Source organism: Hetaerina americana, unplaced genomic scaffold (genome assembly GCF_022747635.1).
Source record: "Hetaerina americana unplaced genomic scaffold, ioHetAmer1.1.p SCAF_37, whole genome shotgun sequence".
NCBI lineage: Eukaryota > Metazoa > Arthropoda > Insecta > Odonata > Calopterygidae > Hetaerina > Hetaerina americana.
This window is the reverse complement of record NW_027286952.1, coordinates 2,338,580-2,357,292: the sequence shown is the minus strand read 5'-3', so window position 1 is coordinate 2,357,292 and position 18,713 is coordinate 2,338,580. Positions and strand designations below refer to the sequence as shown.

At 38.8% G+C, this 18,713-nt stretch overlaps 1 protein-coding gene across 1 annotated transcript in view; it reads right to left on the bottom strand.

Annotated features, from left to right (window-relative positions):
- Nucleotides 1–18,713, bottom strand: part of LOC139691499 (myosin-IIIb-like) — a 76,861-nt gene that overhangs the window by 17,222 nt on the left and 40,926 nt on the right. The window contains exons 15-23 of the mRNA XM_071589349.1: nt 17,348–17,498; nt 16,343–16,430; nt 14,214–14,424; nt 12,078–12,194; nt 8,051–8,280; nt 5,711–5,876; nt 3,330–3,567; nt 933–1,147; nt 410–622 (exon numbers count right to left, since the gene is read on the bottom strand). Of these exons, the coding sequence (XP_071445450.1) occupies nt 410–622; nt 933–1,147; nt 3,330–3,567; nt 5,711–5,876; nt 8,051–8,280; nt 12,078–12,194; nt 14,214–14,424; nt 16,343–16,430; nt 17,348–17,498 (1,629 nt within the window). The remainder of the gene's footprint in view (nt 1–409; nt 623–932; nt 1,148–3,329; nt 3,568–5,710; nt 5,877–8,050; nt 8,281–12,077; nt 12,195–14,213; nt 14,425–16,342; nt 16,431–17,347; nt 17,499–18,713) is intronic.

Sequence of the window (18,713 nt, the reverse complement as noted above, 5' to 3'; positions counted from 1 at the left end):
ATGATATTAATATTCAAATTTATATTATATAATTTTAAATTCAGGTCTGTCATTTATAATGTTTATCTTTTGAAACATTGCATTTCTGCTCATGATAAACTGAATGCAATATTGGCAAAGCTCTACAGTTCACTAAATATAAGTAATATACATAGATGAAATGCCAAAAAGAAAAATTAATAAACTGAACTAAGAATAATTCTCAAAAATCCAAACCAGCCCCGTTTTTTGGTACTTCAGCTGACCAAGAGTAACATTTTGCCTGCTCTGAGCATGGACTGAGTTACTCCTCAGTTTAAACCCCGAAGAACTTTGAAACAGTTTCTGTGATACCAATGAGGGTGTTTTTAAGACATAATAATGAGGACTAGCAAAGGGCATATCTTAATCCCAGGATTAAGAGACAGACCCTGCTGAAGAGGAGATTCCTCTGGCCATCAACCCTACTGCCATCTAGCAAGAGCTTTTCCGCAGCAGCCTTCTCCGTCTCAAGGATGCGGGGCAAAAGGTCAAAGCCATCTGGACGAGAGTATCCAGGAGGGGCATGGCCAATGGACATGAGGCGCACCCCTTGCTTGTCCTGCCTCAGGTATTTGTGGGCCTCTTGGTTCAGCATGTGGACCTGCAACGGCAAAACACCAATCGCAGACATTCCATACAACAGTTGATTGACACATCGATCACTTTTAGAATGCGGAGGTGGTGTCATACCAAAAAATGAGCTTTTATGCAAAATCATGCCAGGCAAGCAATTGCTTCAAGATCAAATGAAAACAGACCAATGATATTGCCGTGGCATGATCCAGGATGAGTTGGTTTAACCTACATTCAAGCTTTACAAATAAATAATGAAATTTCCTGCGCATAATAATATTTTTCGTTCCTGTTCATTGAATCAGGCTGGACATTGTTCCCCGCCCACAGCTACTCACATTCTGGGAGAAGGAGATGAGCTCGGGAATGCACGAGGGTGGCTTGCCCCGCTGGCCCCCTCTGTGCCTGCCCCTGCCGCCATGCCGGCCCCCACGCCTGTCGCCGCTACGTCCCTCCCGTGCATGCCTTCGGAAGCAGCGCTGGATGAGAGTGGCTGCCTTTTCCGCCTCCATCCTGTCCCTCACGGTGCCGCCCACAAATGAGTCCACAATGGCTGGTGCCCACCGTGCCGACCAAGCGATGCAGTGAGGAGGGAAAAGGAGGAAGAGTTCAACAGAGAGAAGGAATGAAGGAACAGGAGAGAATTGCATCCAGAGGCAACTTGGGCCATGGGGGAGCATCTTAATTGTACTTCCCGAAGCTGCAAGTGGACCTGATTGATTTGGAACATCCTATCAAGGGGATAGCCACGTGCCGAAGCGTGTAATCAAAATAAAATAACGGTTCTTCTGGCACCCGTTGTCATTATCAAAAACACGTTTCTCCACCATGTATCAAACATAATGACTGAATTACTGCAATGATTACTTAAACAGAATTCACGGACAAATATAGACAGATTTAAAAGCTATAAAAATATTAAATTAATACAAGATTTGTATAAACAGTATAGGGAACAATATTTTCCTGGTATGAATGTACGATGCAGAGTGCAGACTTGGTGGTTGGGGGGTCAAACCATCAGCACGCTCCAATCGCTGGCAAGTGCTCATTCAGGCTGGATTATGTTTTTAGTGGACCCCTGCTGAGTGACTCAGTGCAAGTGCAAAATGCAGCAAACGATTGAACACTATCAAATTTTGTGTTGGCCTGAGGTAAACAGCTCCAGAGATGTTGGGCATGATTCAATGATGTGTTTACAAATGAAAGCATGTTACAAACTGCAGTTTTAAATTGGCATAAGCTCTTCAAAGAGGGTGTGGAGGACGAGCCCCATATGGGATGGCAATTGATGTCAAGAACCAACAACAGTGTGCATCATGTGTATGAAGTCCTGAATTCAGACCGTCAATTAAGCATGTGCACGATCATATTGGCATTGATAAGACCATAATCACTGATAATTTGGTTCGGTGATGTGAAAGATCTACGCAAAACTTGTCCTGAAGGTTTTGAGTACTTGAAGCTCCAAGATAACCAACTACCTGATGAAAAATGGCATCGCAATGATTCCCCAACCTCCTTGCATCCCAACTTGGCACCAGCAGAGTATTTCCTATTCCCAAAAGTGAAATCCTGCATCAAAGGACACCACCAATTTGATGGAGGGTTAATAAAATACTTCAGTCATAATTTGGAAATACCCATCACTAATGCCATGCTTGTGTTGAGTGAACAAAGTAATTATTCCGCTGCCCTAATGAGAACAGGTTTTGAAATTACTTCCATGTCAGTATGGGAGAATTTCCATGATGAAGGCACTGGTCAGGTGGCAAGTGTCGTGGCCAGGGGTTAATGGGGATGTGGAAGACACAATAACAGGTAGTGAGACATGTCAAGCAATGGAATCAGGTAGAAGGAAGAGTCAGAGACACCAGAGGCCACCAGAGCAAATGAACTTGTTCCAGATAGTTTCCGCTCGAGTGGTGATTAATGACTTAAATGCAACCATGCATAATGTGTGCTCCAGGGATCAGGCATCCAATGGACTCATGTGAGGTGGTGGCATGTTTTAATGTCCGCCCACCACGGCATAAATCAAAAAGTGTGAATAGCATGCATTGTGCAGTCATTTTGCTGAAAGATACTACAGTTACCATTGTCATTCAGTACTGAAATTAGAACTATTATTTTTTTTTAAATGCAGAAGCTATTTTAAATTCTGGAACAGCTGCATTTATGAATTAAAAGGGGGCTCATTCAGATCCTTGTTTACCATTCTTAACTTAACTATGACTTTCCTCGTCAACACTCCATCCTTTTCTTCAGACATTGGGAATATGATTGGCTCTTTTTTATGGGCCAGCCCTTATCACTGTACAAACCATTTGTACCACCAAAATTAATGGTGCTACTGCTTCAGATTTTGCCAGTGCCTGCACACAAGATGGCCTATGGCTAATATAAACTGATCTCACAACAAAAGTGAACACCATTCTCATCAGTAATTCATATTTCTCAAATCACATCCCAAGTCAATTTTCAAAGTCCTGAAATTTTCAAGTCATCAGGTTCTTTCCTCCATTTTTTTCCCTTTGAAATTAAGTAATAATTGGGCCTTTCAACTTCGGCACAAATTTTCCCAGCTGAGTGGTCGGCCACCTTGGAATAATCATCACAAGTTCAACAGTTCGATTTAATTCGATTGGCTGGAGTTGGGTAGAAGCAGCAGGTGTGAACAATTACTGCTTTCTGAAATGGGACCCACAGGGCGGAAGGGAGGGGAGGGGGCTCACCTTGGCTCCCCCTGCGACCCTTCTCCTGTGGTTGTTGCTTCTTCTGCTGCTGTTGCTGAGCCTTGCTCTGCTCGGCTCTCTCTTTGTCACTCTTGCGCATGCGCCTTCTCACCAGCCACCCACGCACATAGCGCTGCAGTGTCATGGTGGCTGCCACAATGCGCCAGCGATCCCGCTGATACCGCGCCCTTGCCAACCAACGCCTGATGCATGCCTGGGCACGGATAATCTTTGAGATCTGTATTGATAGAGGGCAGAATGGTACCATCATGCCACTGTGTGGTACCACATTGACAAATTGGAAATTTCAGCCCCTCTTCTTGGTAGGGACCCATCATACCTTTGAAGACAAACACAATTCCCAGTCTCGTCTCAATTATCCTGATTAAATGACATCATTAGCCCATTGATGCAAGACAATTATGAAGCAAGCAATAATTTCAGCCAGCAACTAAAAATGAATAAGTTAGATCACAAAGTCTTTACAAAAAACTGGGATGATATCAAATTCTGAAGTATTCCCCTCACAAGAACCACACCTCACCCTTAGCAAGCATGATCTCTCAGGAACATGGGTGGATGCTTCAATGGTAGATGGTACTCCATCGTAAACAAAGAAAGATTTGAAGATCTTGGAATATCAACATGTACAAGTTCATCCATTTGCATTAAAAGTGAGGGATAGAGACAAGTTGAGAAAACTTGGGTATAAAATCCTCAGAGAGAATGGTAACAAAATATTTCAGTGGCCAGTGAACTGCCTAGCATTATGCACTCAAAATATTACACTTTTAGTTCTCTGGCAAAAAAATAGACATGTGTGCAAAAAGAATTTTTGATTCATTCACTATGGCAAGTTAGCAAGTTCACAAATGGTAAAATATATTCTCATTGTCTCTGTGATTACTTTTAATGATAAATATCCTTTTTATGATTGCCATTAATTTTTCTACCATTTGACATATTTAAGCTAATTCTGCCATCCACCTAGGCCTCACACAACCAATGTCTTTGACTATTGTGGCGGTTCATTTGTTTGTGCGATTCAGGGGTGTGCTGCAAGGTGTCACCCTAGGCTCGACCTACGAGGAGGCATTTTGACCCACGTGGAGGCAGTCATGTCTCAACCCTAGCCGAGCGTTCATCCCTCTTGTGCATGTTGCGCCCATGGCATATATCTTTCCGTGTTGACCTTGGTCTGTTATCCACAGCACTCAGAATAAATCTGCTGTTCATTCAAACGCTTTACATGTGCTTTATTAGTATTTCCTAGCACCGCCTGTGCTAAAATAATTTCCAGCACTCCCACAACTATTAAAAAGGAAAGAAATTTACCAAGTGGAAAAATTTTCAAAGTACACAAGTAGTGGGCTCTTGGATTAGTTGGAAAAGACCTCCATATTTAATGACATACAAATTGTACAACCAATTTAAATATCTTATTTGCAATAGAAATACAAATGGGCTGGGTGGTAGCCCAGAGGGCAGAAAGCATTTAGCCACCAACTGGAGAATTTCAAGGTCAAATCCTGCTGCTTCCTGGTTATTCCTCTGTTCAAGCCCACAATTGTTTGACAATAGTTTTGCCAGCATCATCATTTCATAAATTAAGCAACTTCCCACCTGAAGAATCTGGCTATAATACTGATGTCAGCTGTTGTCCAGGAGTGCAGGAATACCCAGAAGATACACATCATGAGATCACCACACTAAATAGAAAGTCTCACAAAGAAATCATCTGAAACCCAAACTCTTATACTTTCAGGTTGCCTGAACTTCATGCAAAATGAAAGGTGGAACAAGAAGAGGAAAAGACATTCTTAATTATCTCTCTGATTATTGAATTTCTTACTATGTAAAGTGCTTCCTTCTTGGCATGATTCAGAGCAAGATGTCCACACCTCACTCATCAAAATCACAGTTCAGTTTCATCACTGGGGTCACGGACTCATGATGGAATACGATACCCATCGAGGTTACATTCTCTTGTCATTAATATCAAACTATTTTTACAAAATTTCACATTAATATCCAAACAGGAATTTTTCTTTGATCTTTCAGTAAAATATACTGACCTAGAGTTAATCATTGTCAAAAAAGAATAATGCATTAATCATAGAGGTTTCTTGTACAGTGAAATTTATGTTCATTTTTCCAGAAATTTAAAACCTTCTATCTTTACTTTTTTAGTGCACAGATCAAGTTTGTAACGCCAATGATGACCAATTTCTTGAGATCTTAAGGATAATTTATGGTGAGTCACATTATCATTTCCATTAGCAATATTACCCAATAAATTCTCAAGCATGACAGATTGGGAGCATGAACCAAGGGGAATATTGGCAATGGGGCTCTAAACAAGCTTTCAGAGGCTTCCTCACCTGCTCCTCGTACAGCTTGGAGAGGAACTCAATGTGGTAGTACTTGAGGAACACTTTGGTCTTGCCAAGAGCCCAGCCATCCATCTTGAGTCGGAGCAATAATAGGCGGCAATTGTCCCTCGTGGCAGTCACTCGCTCATCGTAGCCAAAGGCCAGGAAACAATACCTGAGGGCCGGCATGAGACCACGCAATTAGAGCACACTTTACACCATGGCATTCCTGGGACATAAGCACCATCTTCAAAGGAGGGGGGATGGACCATGCATCCTAACTTCGAGAGGAGGACACCTAAGACAGACTGCACAAATGTTTATTGTACTGCCCACTCTGCATTTGCAGTAAGCCAGGAAGAAAATTCAAGTAAAGTGTGAAGTCAATCTTCTGCAAGGAATGAATCAGTGAATTATATGAATCCATGATGAGTCTTTCATTAGGAGTTGCACCACAGTATTCTGAATATTTCAACTTCAAAATTTGAGAATCCAAGATATTACTATTATTATTTTTAAGTGAACAAAAGTGTTTTAGGAAAATGTATGAGGAGCTCACAGACACACTTGATGGTTTAATGGAAAGGGCATTAAGGGAATCCAAAGCAAATAAGTCTATTGGGGAAGACAAAATTTTCATGGATCACATATACAGGAAATCACATTTAGGAAGAATCTGGGAGGAAGAGTAAAAGTGGACTAATTTGTGGTGTATATGAAGGAGGAATTTGGCAGGAAGATTTTGTGAGATCAATCCTTTTCCAAAACAAGAAAATGCAACAATATGCAAGGAATACAGAACAATAAGTCTGATTTCGCATGCAGCTAAAGCAGTTCTCTGGATCACCAACTAGAGAAGCACTGGGCTAATGATTACTTAGAAGGTGATCAGTTTGGGTTCAGGAAGGAAAGAGGCACATGTGGTGCCATGACAACCATGGTCATTGGAGGAAACATGGTTGCTGAAGCAAGGTGATATTAGTTTGCTTGGAGGCTTGTGAAATGTGGGTGTAGAGAAGGATGTAAATGTTGAAGTGGACTGAAAGGAAAACAATGGAGGAAGCAGTAGGCATATTGGGGGATTGTTGAGAGAAATCCAAATTAGACAGGAAATATGGATGGATAGTATTTTATTTGACAATGGGATGTTAAGAACTGTGAGAGATGGAAGAATGTTGGGCAAATGAGGAAGGGGTAGGAGTAGGCATGTTTCAGATAGAATGAAGGGAGGTAGGATGTGTTCAGGATTGAAGAGTGGCTTATTGTAGTGTTGGAAATGAGGTTGTGTTTTGTTAGGAGAGGCAAGGGAATTATCGTTGTGCTTTTTTGTGGCCTGAGTCTATTCAAAACTTACCTAAAATGGTATAATGCTGAATAAGAATAATAGAAATAATAATTAAAAGAATCACTCTTCACTGAACAGCTTTTATATAAAGACTGAATTTTTAAATCCATGTACAACATACCTGAAACTGCAATGCATTAAAATATGTTTGAAAGAAAATTTCTCTATACACGTATGCTTAAGTTTTATTAGCTAAATTTGTCCATCAACATGGGCTTGTATCAAAATGTGTCAGCCTCAACCATCATAACCTAACTATAGCTGCATCAAATTACAATTACAGATGAATGGTCATGCTTATTTTGGATAACTAGGTATTCCTTCATGTTTCTTTGATCTAATGTTTAGAACCAGGTTATCTGACAACATCAAAGTGCAAAATCCAATCCATAGTTCAGGAATGGATGACAAGGAGGTTAAATGAAATTTAAGGGTTACAAATGGATTTTAAAAGTTTCCAACGAAAAAGTTACCCTGATGTGACTCTATTTTTTGTGAAAAGGGACAAAAATTTCAACTGTGATGCAGCTGCCTGCGATGAGGTCTGATGTTGAATCCAATATAAATCAACTAGTAAACCTGTGGAAGCATGTTAAGGGAGTGAGAATCTTCAATGTTTAAAATGAATGCTTAAAAAGGCCTGGCTTTTATATTTAAGTAAAAATAAGGAATTACAGGAAGCTATTGAACATTTGCAAAGTATCAGCTGCAAGTTTAAAATACTGAAGTTGCACGAAAAAATATTTTTAAGTTGAATGGATTGATCAACAAAGTGTCAATGAGACTGTCCCTTGGAAACTGTTCAAGAAAACGTTTTTAGATGCATTCTGAAGTGCTTTATGGCACCAGCACAGCAAATAATTTCAGTCACTTTATTATCCACATCCTCCAATGTCTCCTTATAGGCATGATTTCATATAGAAAAGCATATGTCCAAATCTTGATGCCCCTCCAGAACTAAGATAGAATGAGTACTCAAACAATGAAGAAATCACTCTCATTACCTTTTGAGGAAGTCGCGGAATGGAATTCGGTGGGAGAATCCATCTCTCCTTATCCTCACAGTTTCGAGAATGCCAGCATACCGCAGCTGTGAGATGACCTTCCTGGTGTCAAAGGGTACCTTGGGCACCCTGGCCTTCCCTCGGCCTGTTGGCATGGCAATAGCACTTGCTAGGGCACTCACCTCACATGGACGGAAGCAGCGCACAAAATGAGGATCTCCACTCTCCACCTGAAGACAAGAGCAGGCAGTGCGCAAAGAAAGAGTTGAATGAAGATTTGAGAGCGGGCACTTGGAAACCATTTAAAATAGCATAATCACAACCAAGAACCAACTGTTGCTATTTAATCAAAATTTTCATTAACATCAAGTTTGTTTGTACAATGCATAATTCTGATTAAATAATGATTACATGATTTACAGACTGCATACTTGATTTTTCAAATTATTATATGCACCAACATGTAAAGTTGACATGTACTGTCTCTGGTGTAAATTTATTGAATTTGTACGACATATTCAAATGAAATAAGTCACTTTGTAATTCCGCACACACTTTATTTAGAACATGACCTAAGTTTCGATGTTGGATGATGATGTCCACCTGATGATGACATAACCCTAGGTCGTGCTCTAAATAAAGTTTGCATGGAAATAAAAAGTTACTTATTTCATTTCAGTACGTAAAGATGATATATTTTTCAAAAGGGCATGCATGCATGTTTTGTAAACCCTTGCAAATCTGGACCTGCTTAATGTAGAGACTGACTTAATAATATGAAATCAAATCAAATACATATGAGACATTGATTTAAATCAAATAGATTGGAAATAAGAGCAACAAAAACAATGTGTGTGGGTCACAATGAGTGTAACAGGTCCAAATTTGACTGGGGTTTGTCTTATCACTCATAACACTGTCACATGAACTCATGCAATCATTGTTTACCCATTGAACAGGTCTCTACCTTTAAATGCCTCGGGATCTGTAGACATTTTTGAAATGACAGTATCATATTGAGAGTATAACAAAAATATGTGATGAACTATTAGCGGCATTTTATTTCATTTGAAATAAATGTCTTTACACTTCCTGAAGTTAATATACAATACCTTAGTTCATTCTAAACGGAGTAATTGGATATTCTGCTGGGGTAGAGCTTATCTCAGCTCATTGAAACTACCATTTTACGACAAAAAGAATAATTAGAATAATCTTAAACAATAACTGTCTTGAAACCTTTCTTTGGTCTAGGGTATATGACACGAAGGCATCTATTTATTTATTTTTATGTTCTAGGGCATTTTTATGTATGAATTAGTAATGCAGGTCGGTGAACAGATTTCTTAATTTTGACCTTCATAAGAATCATATTTACTTACCCATGGGATTATTTCACCTGACATTATTTAGAAGACGTTTCTTGTATATAGGACCTAAGGTTCAGAATTTAATATCTATTTCCTGTGTATAGAAAAAATCCATGAAAACAATAATAATAAGAATATACTAGCATGTCTTTTCAAAAAGGAGGGACCGGGAGATCTGTTGATGCTCTGTAGAATTACTAATTTTTGCTTGTAGTGATTTATATTAAACAATTAATCATTTGATCTCCATTACATTATGGCTGCACTTCTAATTGATGAAGTTCATCATCCCTCTCGCATGTAATACATGGCCAAAAATTGTTAGTTGGTGGTTTTGACAAAGGAATACAAGTACATGCATGGATGGCCACCAAGAGTTACTCCAGGGCTGTTGGGTCTCTAATAATGCAATGCTTGTGATTTAATGCTATGCTGAAACAAAAAACATGCATATATTATTACTAGTCAGAAGATGCATTCCTATCACTAATTTAATTTGTGGAATTGGTATAGCTAAACAGATTGCATCCGATCTGAAGAAGGAGAATAAAATCAAGATATTTGCTTTGAGGGCTGCAAAAGACTTGCAGTGGACTCAGGATAACTCGGTGATAAGATGATGAAATTTTATCCTAAATACCTGTGGCAGTTCATTTGTTTGTGTGATTCAGAGGTGTGCCGTGTCACCCTAGGCACAACCTATGAGGAGGCATCTTGACCCACACGGATGTCTCAACCCTAGCCGAGCATTCATCCCTCTAGTGCAATATGCGCCCATGGCATATAACTGACCGCGTTGAACTTGGTGTGTTATACTCAGCACACAGAATAAATCTGCTGTTTATTCAAATGCTTAAAATGTGATTTATTAGTATTTCCTAGCACCGCCTGTGCTAAAATAATTTCCAGTAACCCTACAATATCTATTCTTAAGTAGCAATGTTAAAAGTTGAAGCAATATAATAATATAATTATCACAGTACATTATATTTTATACAGTATTTACATTAACTAGAAATATTTTCTTGAATTATAGATATTTTTAGGCATAACCAAAAACACACAATTTAATATGTCTAAAATCCCAATTATGTATTTTCATGGTAATTCCATCCTCAGACATGAGCAGCACACAAGTATAAGGAACACAAAATATTTTTTTACTTGGGAGTGCAGGTTATAAGTAACTACTCAAACAATATATGAAGCAGTTACTTATCCACTACATAATCTGTAAACTTTGTTGTGTTGCAAGGCAATATACTAGGTCCCATACTGTTCTCAATTTATATAAATGATTTAACTACCTATTTAAATTTTATGAAATGATTTTTCATACAGATGGTATGGATTCAATACTAAGTAACCAAAGGAGCACATTGCTGGAGAATAATGTCATTAGTTCCCTTGCACTCACAGGAGACTGGTTTACAAAAAATTAACTTACAATAAATTTTGAAAAAACAAATTATATAGGATTTAAGAAAAAAGAGAAACCCTTAAAATGGATCTTTAAATCAAATATAATCTTCAGACGAAAGTTAGCAGTACCAACTTTTTCGGTTAAATGATTGATGATAGCTTAAACTTGAATGAACATATCAGGTACTTATGCAGTAAACTTTCCAGAATTTCCAATAATAATAATACTTTATTCATTTTGAAAAATGGCACGACCATATTAAATGTCCTCAATATAAATATTATTCAATGTATAAAGATAAGTACTTAAATGTTATGAAGATTGTCACAAAAGAATTCATCCAATGAATAAAGTGCGTGAGCAAGTTACCATGTATTCTTGAAACTCTGGATACAGTCTGATTCTAACTGAGTTAGCAGATAGTTATTCAGTCGTATGTTCATATAATGAAATGCGTTCTACGATGGCGAGAGTTTATAATAAGTAGTGCCAATAAATAGTACAATGCCCTAAGATGCCTGGCAAAGGTTGGAGATCAAGCAGTTTCAAAAACAGCCTTCTCTGGTAATTTCCAATGCATTAAATTATTTATCTTTTGAGGCTCTGCTATTGGTGTTGACATGGGTATTCATCATGCAAAAAAGAGTTATCAGATATATGGCCAAAATTCCAAAAATAGAATCATGTGACCTCAGTTTATAAATCTTGAAATCTTACCTGTGACATGTTTCTACATATATCGTGCACGTGTGTGTGTTTGAGAAAACATGTGTCTATTTACAAAAATGAGAGTATCCATGGTTATGCCTCAAGGCAAAGAAAGAAGGTTCGTATGATACAGCATCCCACTTCTTTGTTTCAATAAGGACCCCTTTATGCTGGCATCAAAATTTATAACCATTTACCAAAAAGATAGCAACTCATATCAGATATTTAAATCTACATTAAAATCTTATTTAATTAAGAGTTGTTTTTTATGATCCGAATGAGTATTTCGCCTCAGGATATGACAGGCTGTAATCATTTATTTTTTTATCATAACCATGTATGTATACATTTTACTGTATTTTATATGAAATATCTACATTTTACCATTGTAAAATAATGAGATGAAATAATAAATAAATTTCAGTAATTCAGAATTGTTTAGAGTTTAAAGCATTTAGCCTTTCCCAGACTTTTTACAAAATAACAACCACGGTTCCACAAAAATCAAAATATTAATATCACTTACCGTCCTCCGCAGGAGGTCGGAGAGAGAGTTCCGGAAGACGGTTGCCGCTGTTTGTTGGGATCGTGACTGTGACCCAAGGCCTGAGCTCCCCGTCGAGCCCACCTGGCGACCTCCTCTCTGCAGCAAAGAAGTGGGGGAAGTGCGGGAAAGGGGGGTGGGTGAGGAGGAGGTCACAGCTAAATGAGCTTCTCTCTCTCTCAAATCAATTTTAATGTCCAATGAAAGTAATTTTTATCAATGCTTTTAGTTTGCAGTCCTTGAACCTCTCCTCAAAGTGACTTAAAGTTCCACTAAATGAAAACTACACATGCTGTCCACTGATGGGAGTTTTGCCATACGTGAAGAGTGAATATGAATGAGATTTTAACTACACTGCTCAAAATATTCAATAAAAGTCAAAGGGTAAGATGATTTAACCTAAAGTGCAATTTGACAAAACAGTAATTCTAGCTATTTTAACTTCATTTTGAATGTGAGCCCTCTTGATGAGGAAAGGCATTAATATATGCTCCTACATATGTATCCCACAGATAAAAGAAAAAGTGGACCCCGAGACTTTATGGCCACCGGGGCTTGTACCAATTTTTTTGAATTTTGAAGGCCTGCCTATATGCTGGGTGTGAGAACCAATGATTGTACCCACTCAAGGCGGTCAAAGCTTTGGAACTGCAGGCAGGATCAAGGCAGGTCCTATCAGGCAGGGTACCAATTAAAATTCCACAATAGGTTGAACACAGGATATTTATTTATTTATCGACTTAATTGGGCGCGGTTAAGACTAATAGGCCCTTCTTCCACCTAACCCTACATTACAGACATTATAATGAAGATTCTCACATACAACCAAGCCCTAGATGGAGGGAAATCCACCTAGGCAGGAATCGAACCCGCGACCTTTCGGTTGGTAGGCGAGGACGTTACCCCCGCTGCCACCGAGGCCGGTTTACTGGGGAGAGGAGAGTGGAGAAGAGAGAAAAAAGAATGAGGGAAGGGCAATTACCAGAACAGTAAGTTGGAGGCCCATATCAGGCATTTCAATTCTTTGGGGATAACTTCCTTGCCTGAAGGTGTTTAGAGAACTGTTGAAGTACCTGATTTAGGTGTCATGTGGCCCAACTCCAACTCACTAATCAAGTAACTGCACTCCCTTTCACTCAGCCTAGAAAATATTGGGTTCAACCTGTTGGGGAACTTTTGTCAGTGGCTCACCCATTAGGGTCTACCTCCACCACATACACTTACAGAGCTATACAGCCTTGGATGGGTGTATTCACCTTCAGTTCATTCCTTTCTACTTTATTCCAATCCTCTTAGTTCCAATAAAACCTCCTCAAAAGGAAAGAAAACCTTCATAAAAATGAGAGAGAAACAAAAGAGAACATAGTCCTTCAAATTGAAAGACATTTCAACATTAGTGTATGGTGAAAAAAAGTTATGTAGTACTTAATCAATTGGATGACTTATCCATTGCATTACCCTAATTGCACAAATTTTCAAAGCAACTGTGTACCCATAAAAATGCAATTTACATTACAAATACCTGAATAAATTATCTAAGAAAATGCCAATATATAAATCGCCATTTTTACAAAAGTTGAAAATGAAAAGCAAATATTGCATGAGAATTTTTGCACTAACGTATATTGCTCACTGCATAAGAGATGTTTGTCAAAAACCTTTGTTATGCACTAAATCACAATTTTTTTGCATTTCATTAATTTCAACAGTAAGTATAGAAAGATCATTTTTTTGAGTTGATTAAATTTGAAAAGCTCATTTCCAATTTTAGCTTGCATTTAAAAGTATAAATTAACTGGTTTGATCCTTAACCAACTCTGACCTAATTGATGATTTAATACCCATGAATAATTGAAAAGATTTTAAACATATCTCTACCCACAGTCATACTTGAGTTTCCTATTATATTATTTTGGATGGCAATTTTGTTTTTATCTTTCTTTTTACATGCTTTGAATATTTATTTTTGAAGTTTTACCTATTTTATCCCTTTGCACCCAGACAGATATAATCTTAAATTTTAAAAAAGGAGCCTCCACTTCACAGACACCAAAAGTTTCAAAGAACAAAAATGGTCCAATCAACGCCCACCACAGACAGCACTCTGCTTTCACACACCTTCTCTGAGGATGCACTAGGTGGAGCCCGCGGCTGGGCATGGAACACTCGGTCATGGGCATCTGCCGAATACAAGTTGCCGGTGCGTGTGAGGGGGCAATGGAACAGGAAGCGCACAACGTCAATGGAGGAACCACGCAGTAGTGACACCACTGTGGGTGACAGGAAGCTGCGGTTCTTCTCCAGCAGCCCCTCACCCTGGTACACCACCCTGGCACAAGCAAGCAAAGGAGGGAGAGAGTAAGAATAACGCCGTTGGTGCCCATCCAGTCACACGGCCACAATATGTCCCCAAAATCTCTCTTAGATACTCGAGGACAAATTTTGTTTTTACTCAAGGAGATGAAACTCATGACCATTGTTAATGTAGTTTCATGGAATTGGTAGGCAGGCATCAAAAACCTAAGTTTGTGAGAAGGTCATCTTATGGTGTGGGATGAAGGTGGTGCGTGATGCAGCCAGCATGTCACAAGGTTGGGCTCGGGTTGCATGATATCAAAGATTCCGGACAACCCACAATCTTCATCTAGTTTATACCTCTACTCAACTAACTTTGAGGTAATGTTGTTTCTTTTAGAAACATTGACACAACAAAGGCATGAGGTTCCAAAAAATAAGATGGTCGACACAAATGTTACATTTGGAGGAGTTCAATTAGAACAGGTAGAACAGATCTCCATTTATAAAATATTCTAGACAAAGATAAGTGCAAACTTAAAGTATATTTTAAGTACAAAAAAACTGTAATGTCGGACACTACCTCAAGGATGTAAGCAACATTAGAGTGAATAATTGTTGAGTCCCAATTATTATTTGGTAGTATACTCGTTAAGGTAGGTTTTGCATGGGCACAGATGGAACCAGTGCTACACTTCCAACCACACCTGACGACATGATACCTGACATCACCCACTAGAGTAAGTCCCTCTTCATCTCCACATACTTCTTTCCTCCCTTCATTCCATCCAACATCCCTATCCCATTCCTACCCTTTCTGCACTTGCTACATTCTCCCCTCTATCGCAGTCTTAGATATCTCGATGCCAATGCAAATGCTCTGCATCCACCTATCCTGCCTCCTTTGGATTTCTCCCAATGATCCCCCCCTTTCATACCCCCACCATGAGTAGTACATGCACTTGGTTGATTGTTATCTTTTCCATCAGGCACAATAATAAATAACTGCTTTGAAGTTTAATCTTTTCCAATAAAGTTCTCACTCATTCACTAATAATTTCATTAACTTTACAATTCCTGCTCAGCTTATATATTTATTTTTGAGATGTGAAGTTTTTCAAAGTTTGAAGGAAAGTGTGAAATACTGAAAATTGAAACTGTGTTCAAATGAGGTCAGGTAAAAAAAAATGTTGGAAACTTCAATGAAGCACCTTTACATTTATTAGACAGTCTTAATAAAAAATTCCCATAAAAACTAATTTGATTCAAGCAATGTGACTATTATTATTATTATTCTACTGGTCAAGATACCTTTTGACACGATGGTACTAGGATACATTTTCTTGCCTCTACTAACAGAAAACAACCTGAAATCCAACACTAAAGTAAATCCCTCTCCAATTTCACATACTCCATTCAAATCATCTGACATACCTATTTCCTTTCCATACCCCTTCTTCATTTGGCTAACCCTCTCCCCTCTATCACATTTAGTAACACCCCATCACCAATCAAAACGCTCTGCACCCATCTTTCCTGCCTCCTCATGATTTCTCCAGACAATCCCCTCTCCTCCCCAACCATTCCCTCCAATCATACCTATCATCTTAGCTTCAACTATCAGCTTTCCTTTTCACTTTTGATATCCCTTCATTGATATGGTCTCATTTTTCCTCTATAATACCCAGCTCCCTTTCACCTCTCATTCATGATTTTCCCTACAGCCTGATGATATTCCTTCCTTGTCAATCCAGTTAATGCTTCTCAATTCCATTTCCTCAAATGTCTTCCCTGTTTTACCCTTATGCATCTGATGTTACGCTTCATTAGTGCAAAAGTATGACATGAATATACATCGGCTCCTGAGAAACTGAGTGAATTCTTCATACTGTTCCTCTCTCCAAGGTTCCAAGAGTATTTTATCCTTGAACTAAATGAAAAATGGGTCTTACCTGCCAGCATAGTGGTGAACAGCAAAGCAGAGGGCATCTGATTTCGGGCGAACATAGAACTGGCTCTTCAAATTGCCATGGAACTTCTCTGCAAATGGAAGAGTGAAAAATAAAACAAATAGGAGTTATGCATGTGGAATTCATAGATGCCCTTAATGGGAAATAATGAAATTGCATTTTTAAATGATTAATATTTTATGAGAAATATGAGAGCATTGTGATAAATTCCATCCCTCAGAATTCAAGATAAAGGGGGTCTCATTTGACTAAGGAAAACCCAATTACAAAGCAAATATGTGCAATAATCTAATGCCATCATTAACCTTTGATTTATAAGGTTAATTTAAGAAACACATGGCCTCAAATATATGTACTTTTGAAGGAGTGGGTGAAGATGTCCATACAATAGGAAGGTATTTATGAAAGCAGGGAGAAAGAGTAAGGAAAGGAATGCAAGCAAGTCACTCATAATCAATGACTTTTCGATCAATTTTAATCGACTTAAACAATTGAATTTTTTAAATTCTAAACTTGGGAATGTGCCTCAATGGAAAATATTAACACTGAATGAGGAGATCACTGCCAACACAGATGCCTACCTTGACCACCTTTCTAATTTTTGGGCAGCTTAAAAAAGTAGGGAAAAGGGTATCAAGCTGAATGGAGATAACATAGAAAAATAAAAAAAAACATCTACCAAAAATATTTGTATCTTTTTTTTTTATTAAGGACTTATTGCGTGATCCACGGATTTGTTTCTCTTCTGAGATGGGTAATTCATTTTCAAAGAAACTACCTCCATTCCATGAATGATATTATCTTTTACCTAAAGGCTCTTAGAATATATATATCCAACAACGACGGCCAATTAAATTTGCCATTTTGGTAAATATGACAATTCTTTCACCTTTTATATTTGAACAGACACTGGGTAATGAGTGAAAATTGCATAATAATCACAGGTGGGTTGGAGAGAAGGGAATGTGGAGTAGTTGTGAGTCTTACCGACAAGTGATCGGTCCGTGGCACGAGGGAACCGGGACTCCTCGTCGAGGAGGGTCATGAGGCCCACGGGCCGTGACAGCAGGAGATCCAAGACAGGGCGGTTGTCTGAGAACTCTACCAGGTCTACTGGGATGCCTTCTGACATATACTCCTGTTCAGTAATGGGAATATTGAATAATTAAACTCAAAGCAAAGAAACATTGAGGTGCTGGGCCAGTATATAAGAGCAGCAAATTTGAATATCATCAGAAAATATCAAAAATGTAACTGAGAGTGAATTAAAATTATCCTCAAATTGTTTTATCTCCATATAAGATTTTTCATATCCTACTTTTTGCCAGAGATATTTATTGAATTTTGCCTCCTTGTATCCATAATACAGAGCTCATACAATAAGTATGAGGACTGGTTCCAAAAATCAAAATTTATTGCAGTTATCACTACAATTACTTAATAATCTTCAAAATACATTCCTCCTGCATCGATACACCTGTAGTTCTCGGCATCTGCTACTCATCAAAAGCTCATTGGAAGTTGGTTTCCAGAATACTGTTGAGTTTTTGAGCCTTTGGCGTGACCACTTGAATCGCCTTAATGGAGTCAAAACGATATCCTGTGAGCTCCTTTTGAGCTATCCTCTGAGGTAATAGCAATGTTGAGAAAATCTTCATCTTCCTAGATGCTGCCAAAAATTTCTTATGAAATTTCAACTGCAACAGTTTTTGTTCCTCCCTCAAGACTTTCGGCACCAGCTTTGTGTACACTTTCCTCATCGCAAGATCCTCTTTTACAAGTGTATGGACAGTTCCGACTGAAAGGCTGGTCTCCTCACTAATAACGGTGATGGTTAAAGGCCTGTCAGAGTCCAAAACTGTTTTCACTTTGGCCACCTGAGCATCGGTTCAAGCGGTCGTGGGGCATCTGACACTGTGCTCATCTTCGACAAGCTCCCGGCCTTCCTTAAACATTTTGTGCCACTCAAAAACTCTTGTACAGCTTAAGGAATCATCCGTAAAAGGCCTGTTTAATGAGTTCAAGGGTCTCCCATGCGGATTTGTGGAGTTTAACGCAAAACTTCTCAGCGTAGCTTTGCCCAACGGTGCACTCCATGCTGGCACGATGACATCACAAACAATCACATGTCACAAAAATCCACCTCCTGTCTCAACACATGCCTGGAGGCAGCAGAACTAAAGTGTACCTGAGTGGTGGGGGACCCCTCTACCGAGCCGACCGGTCGGACCCCCATCCACTGCTCTATTGAGGCTACAGTGAACCAGTCACAATACTTATTGTATGGACCCTGCATAGTCATATGATACACAGTTTCCAGGTTGCCACCTATTACTAATAGCTTAAATAATCT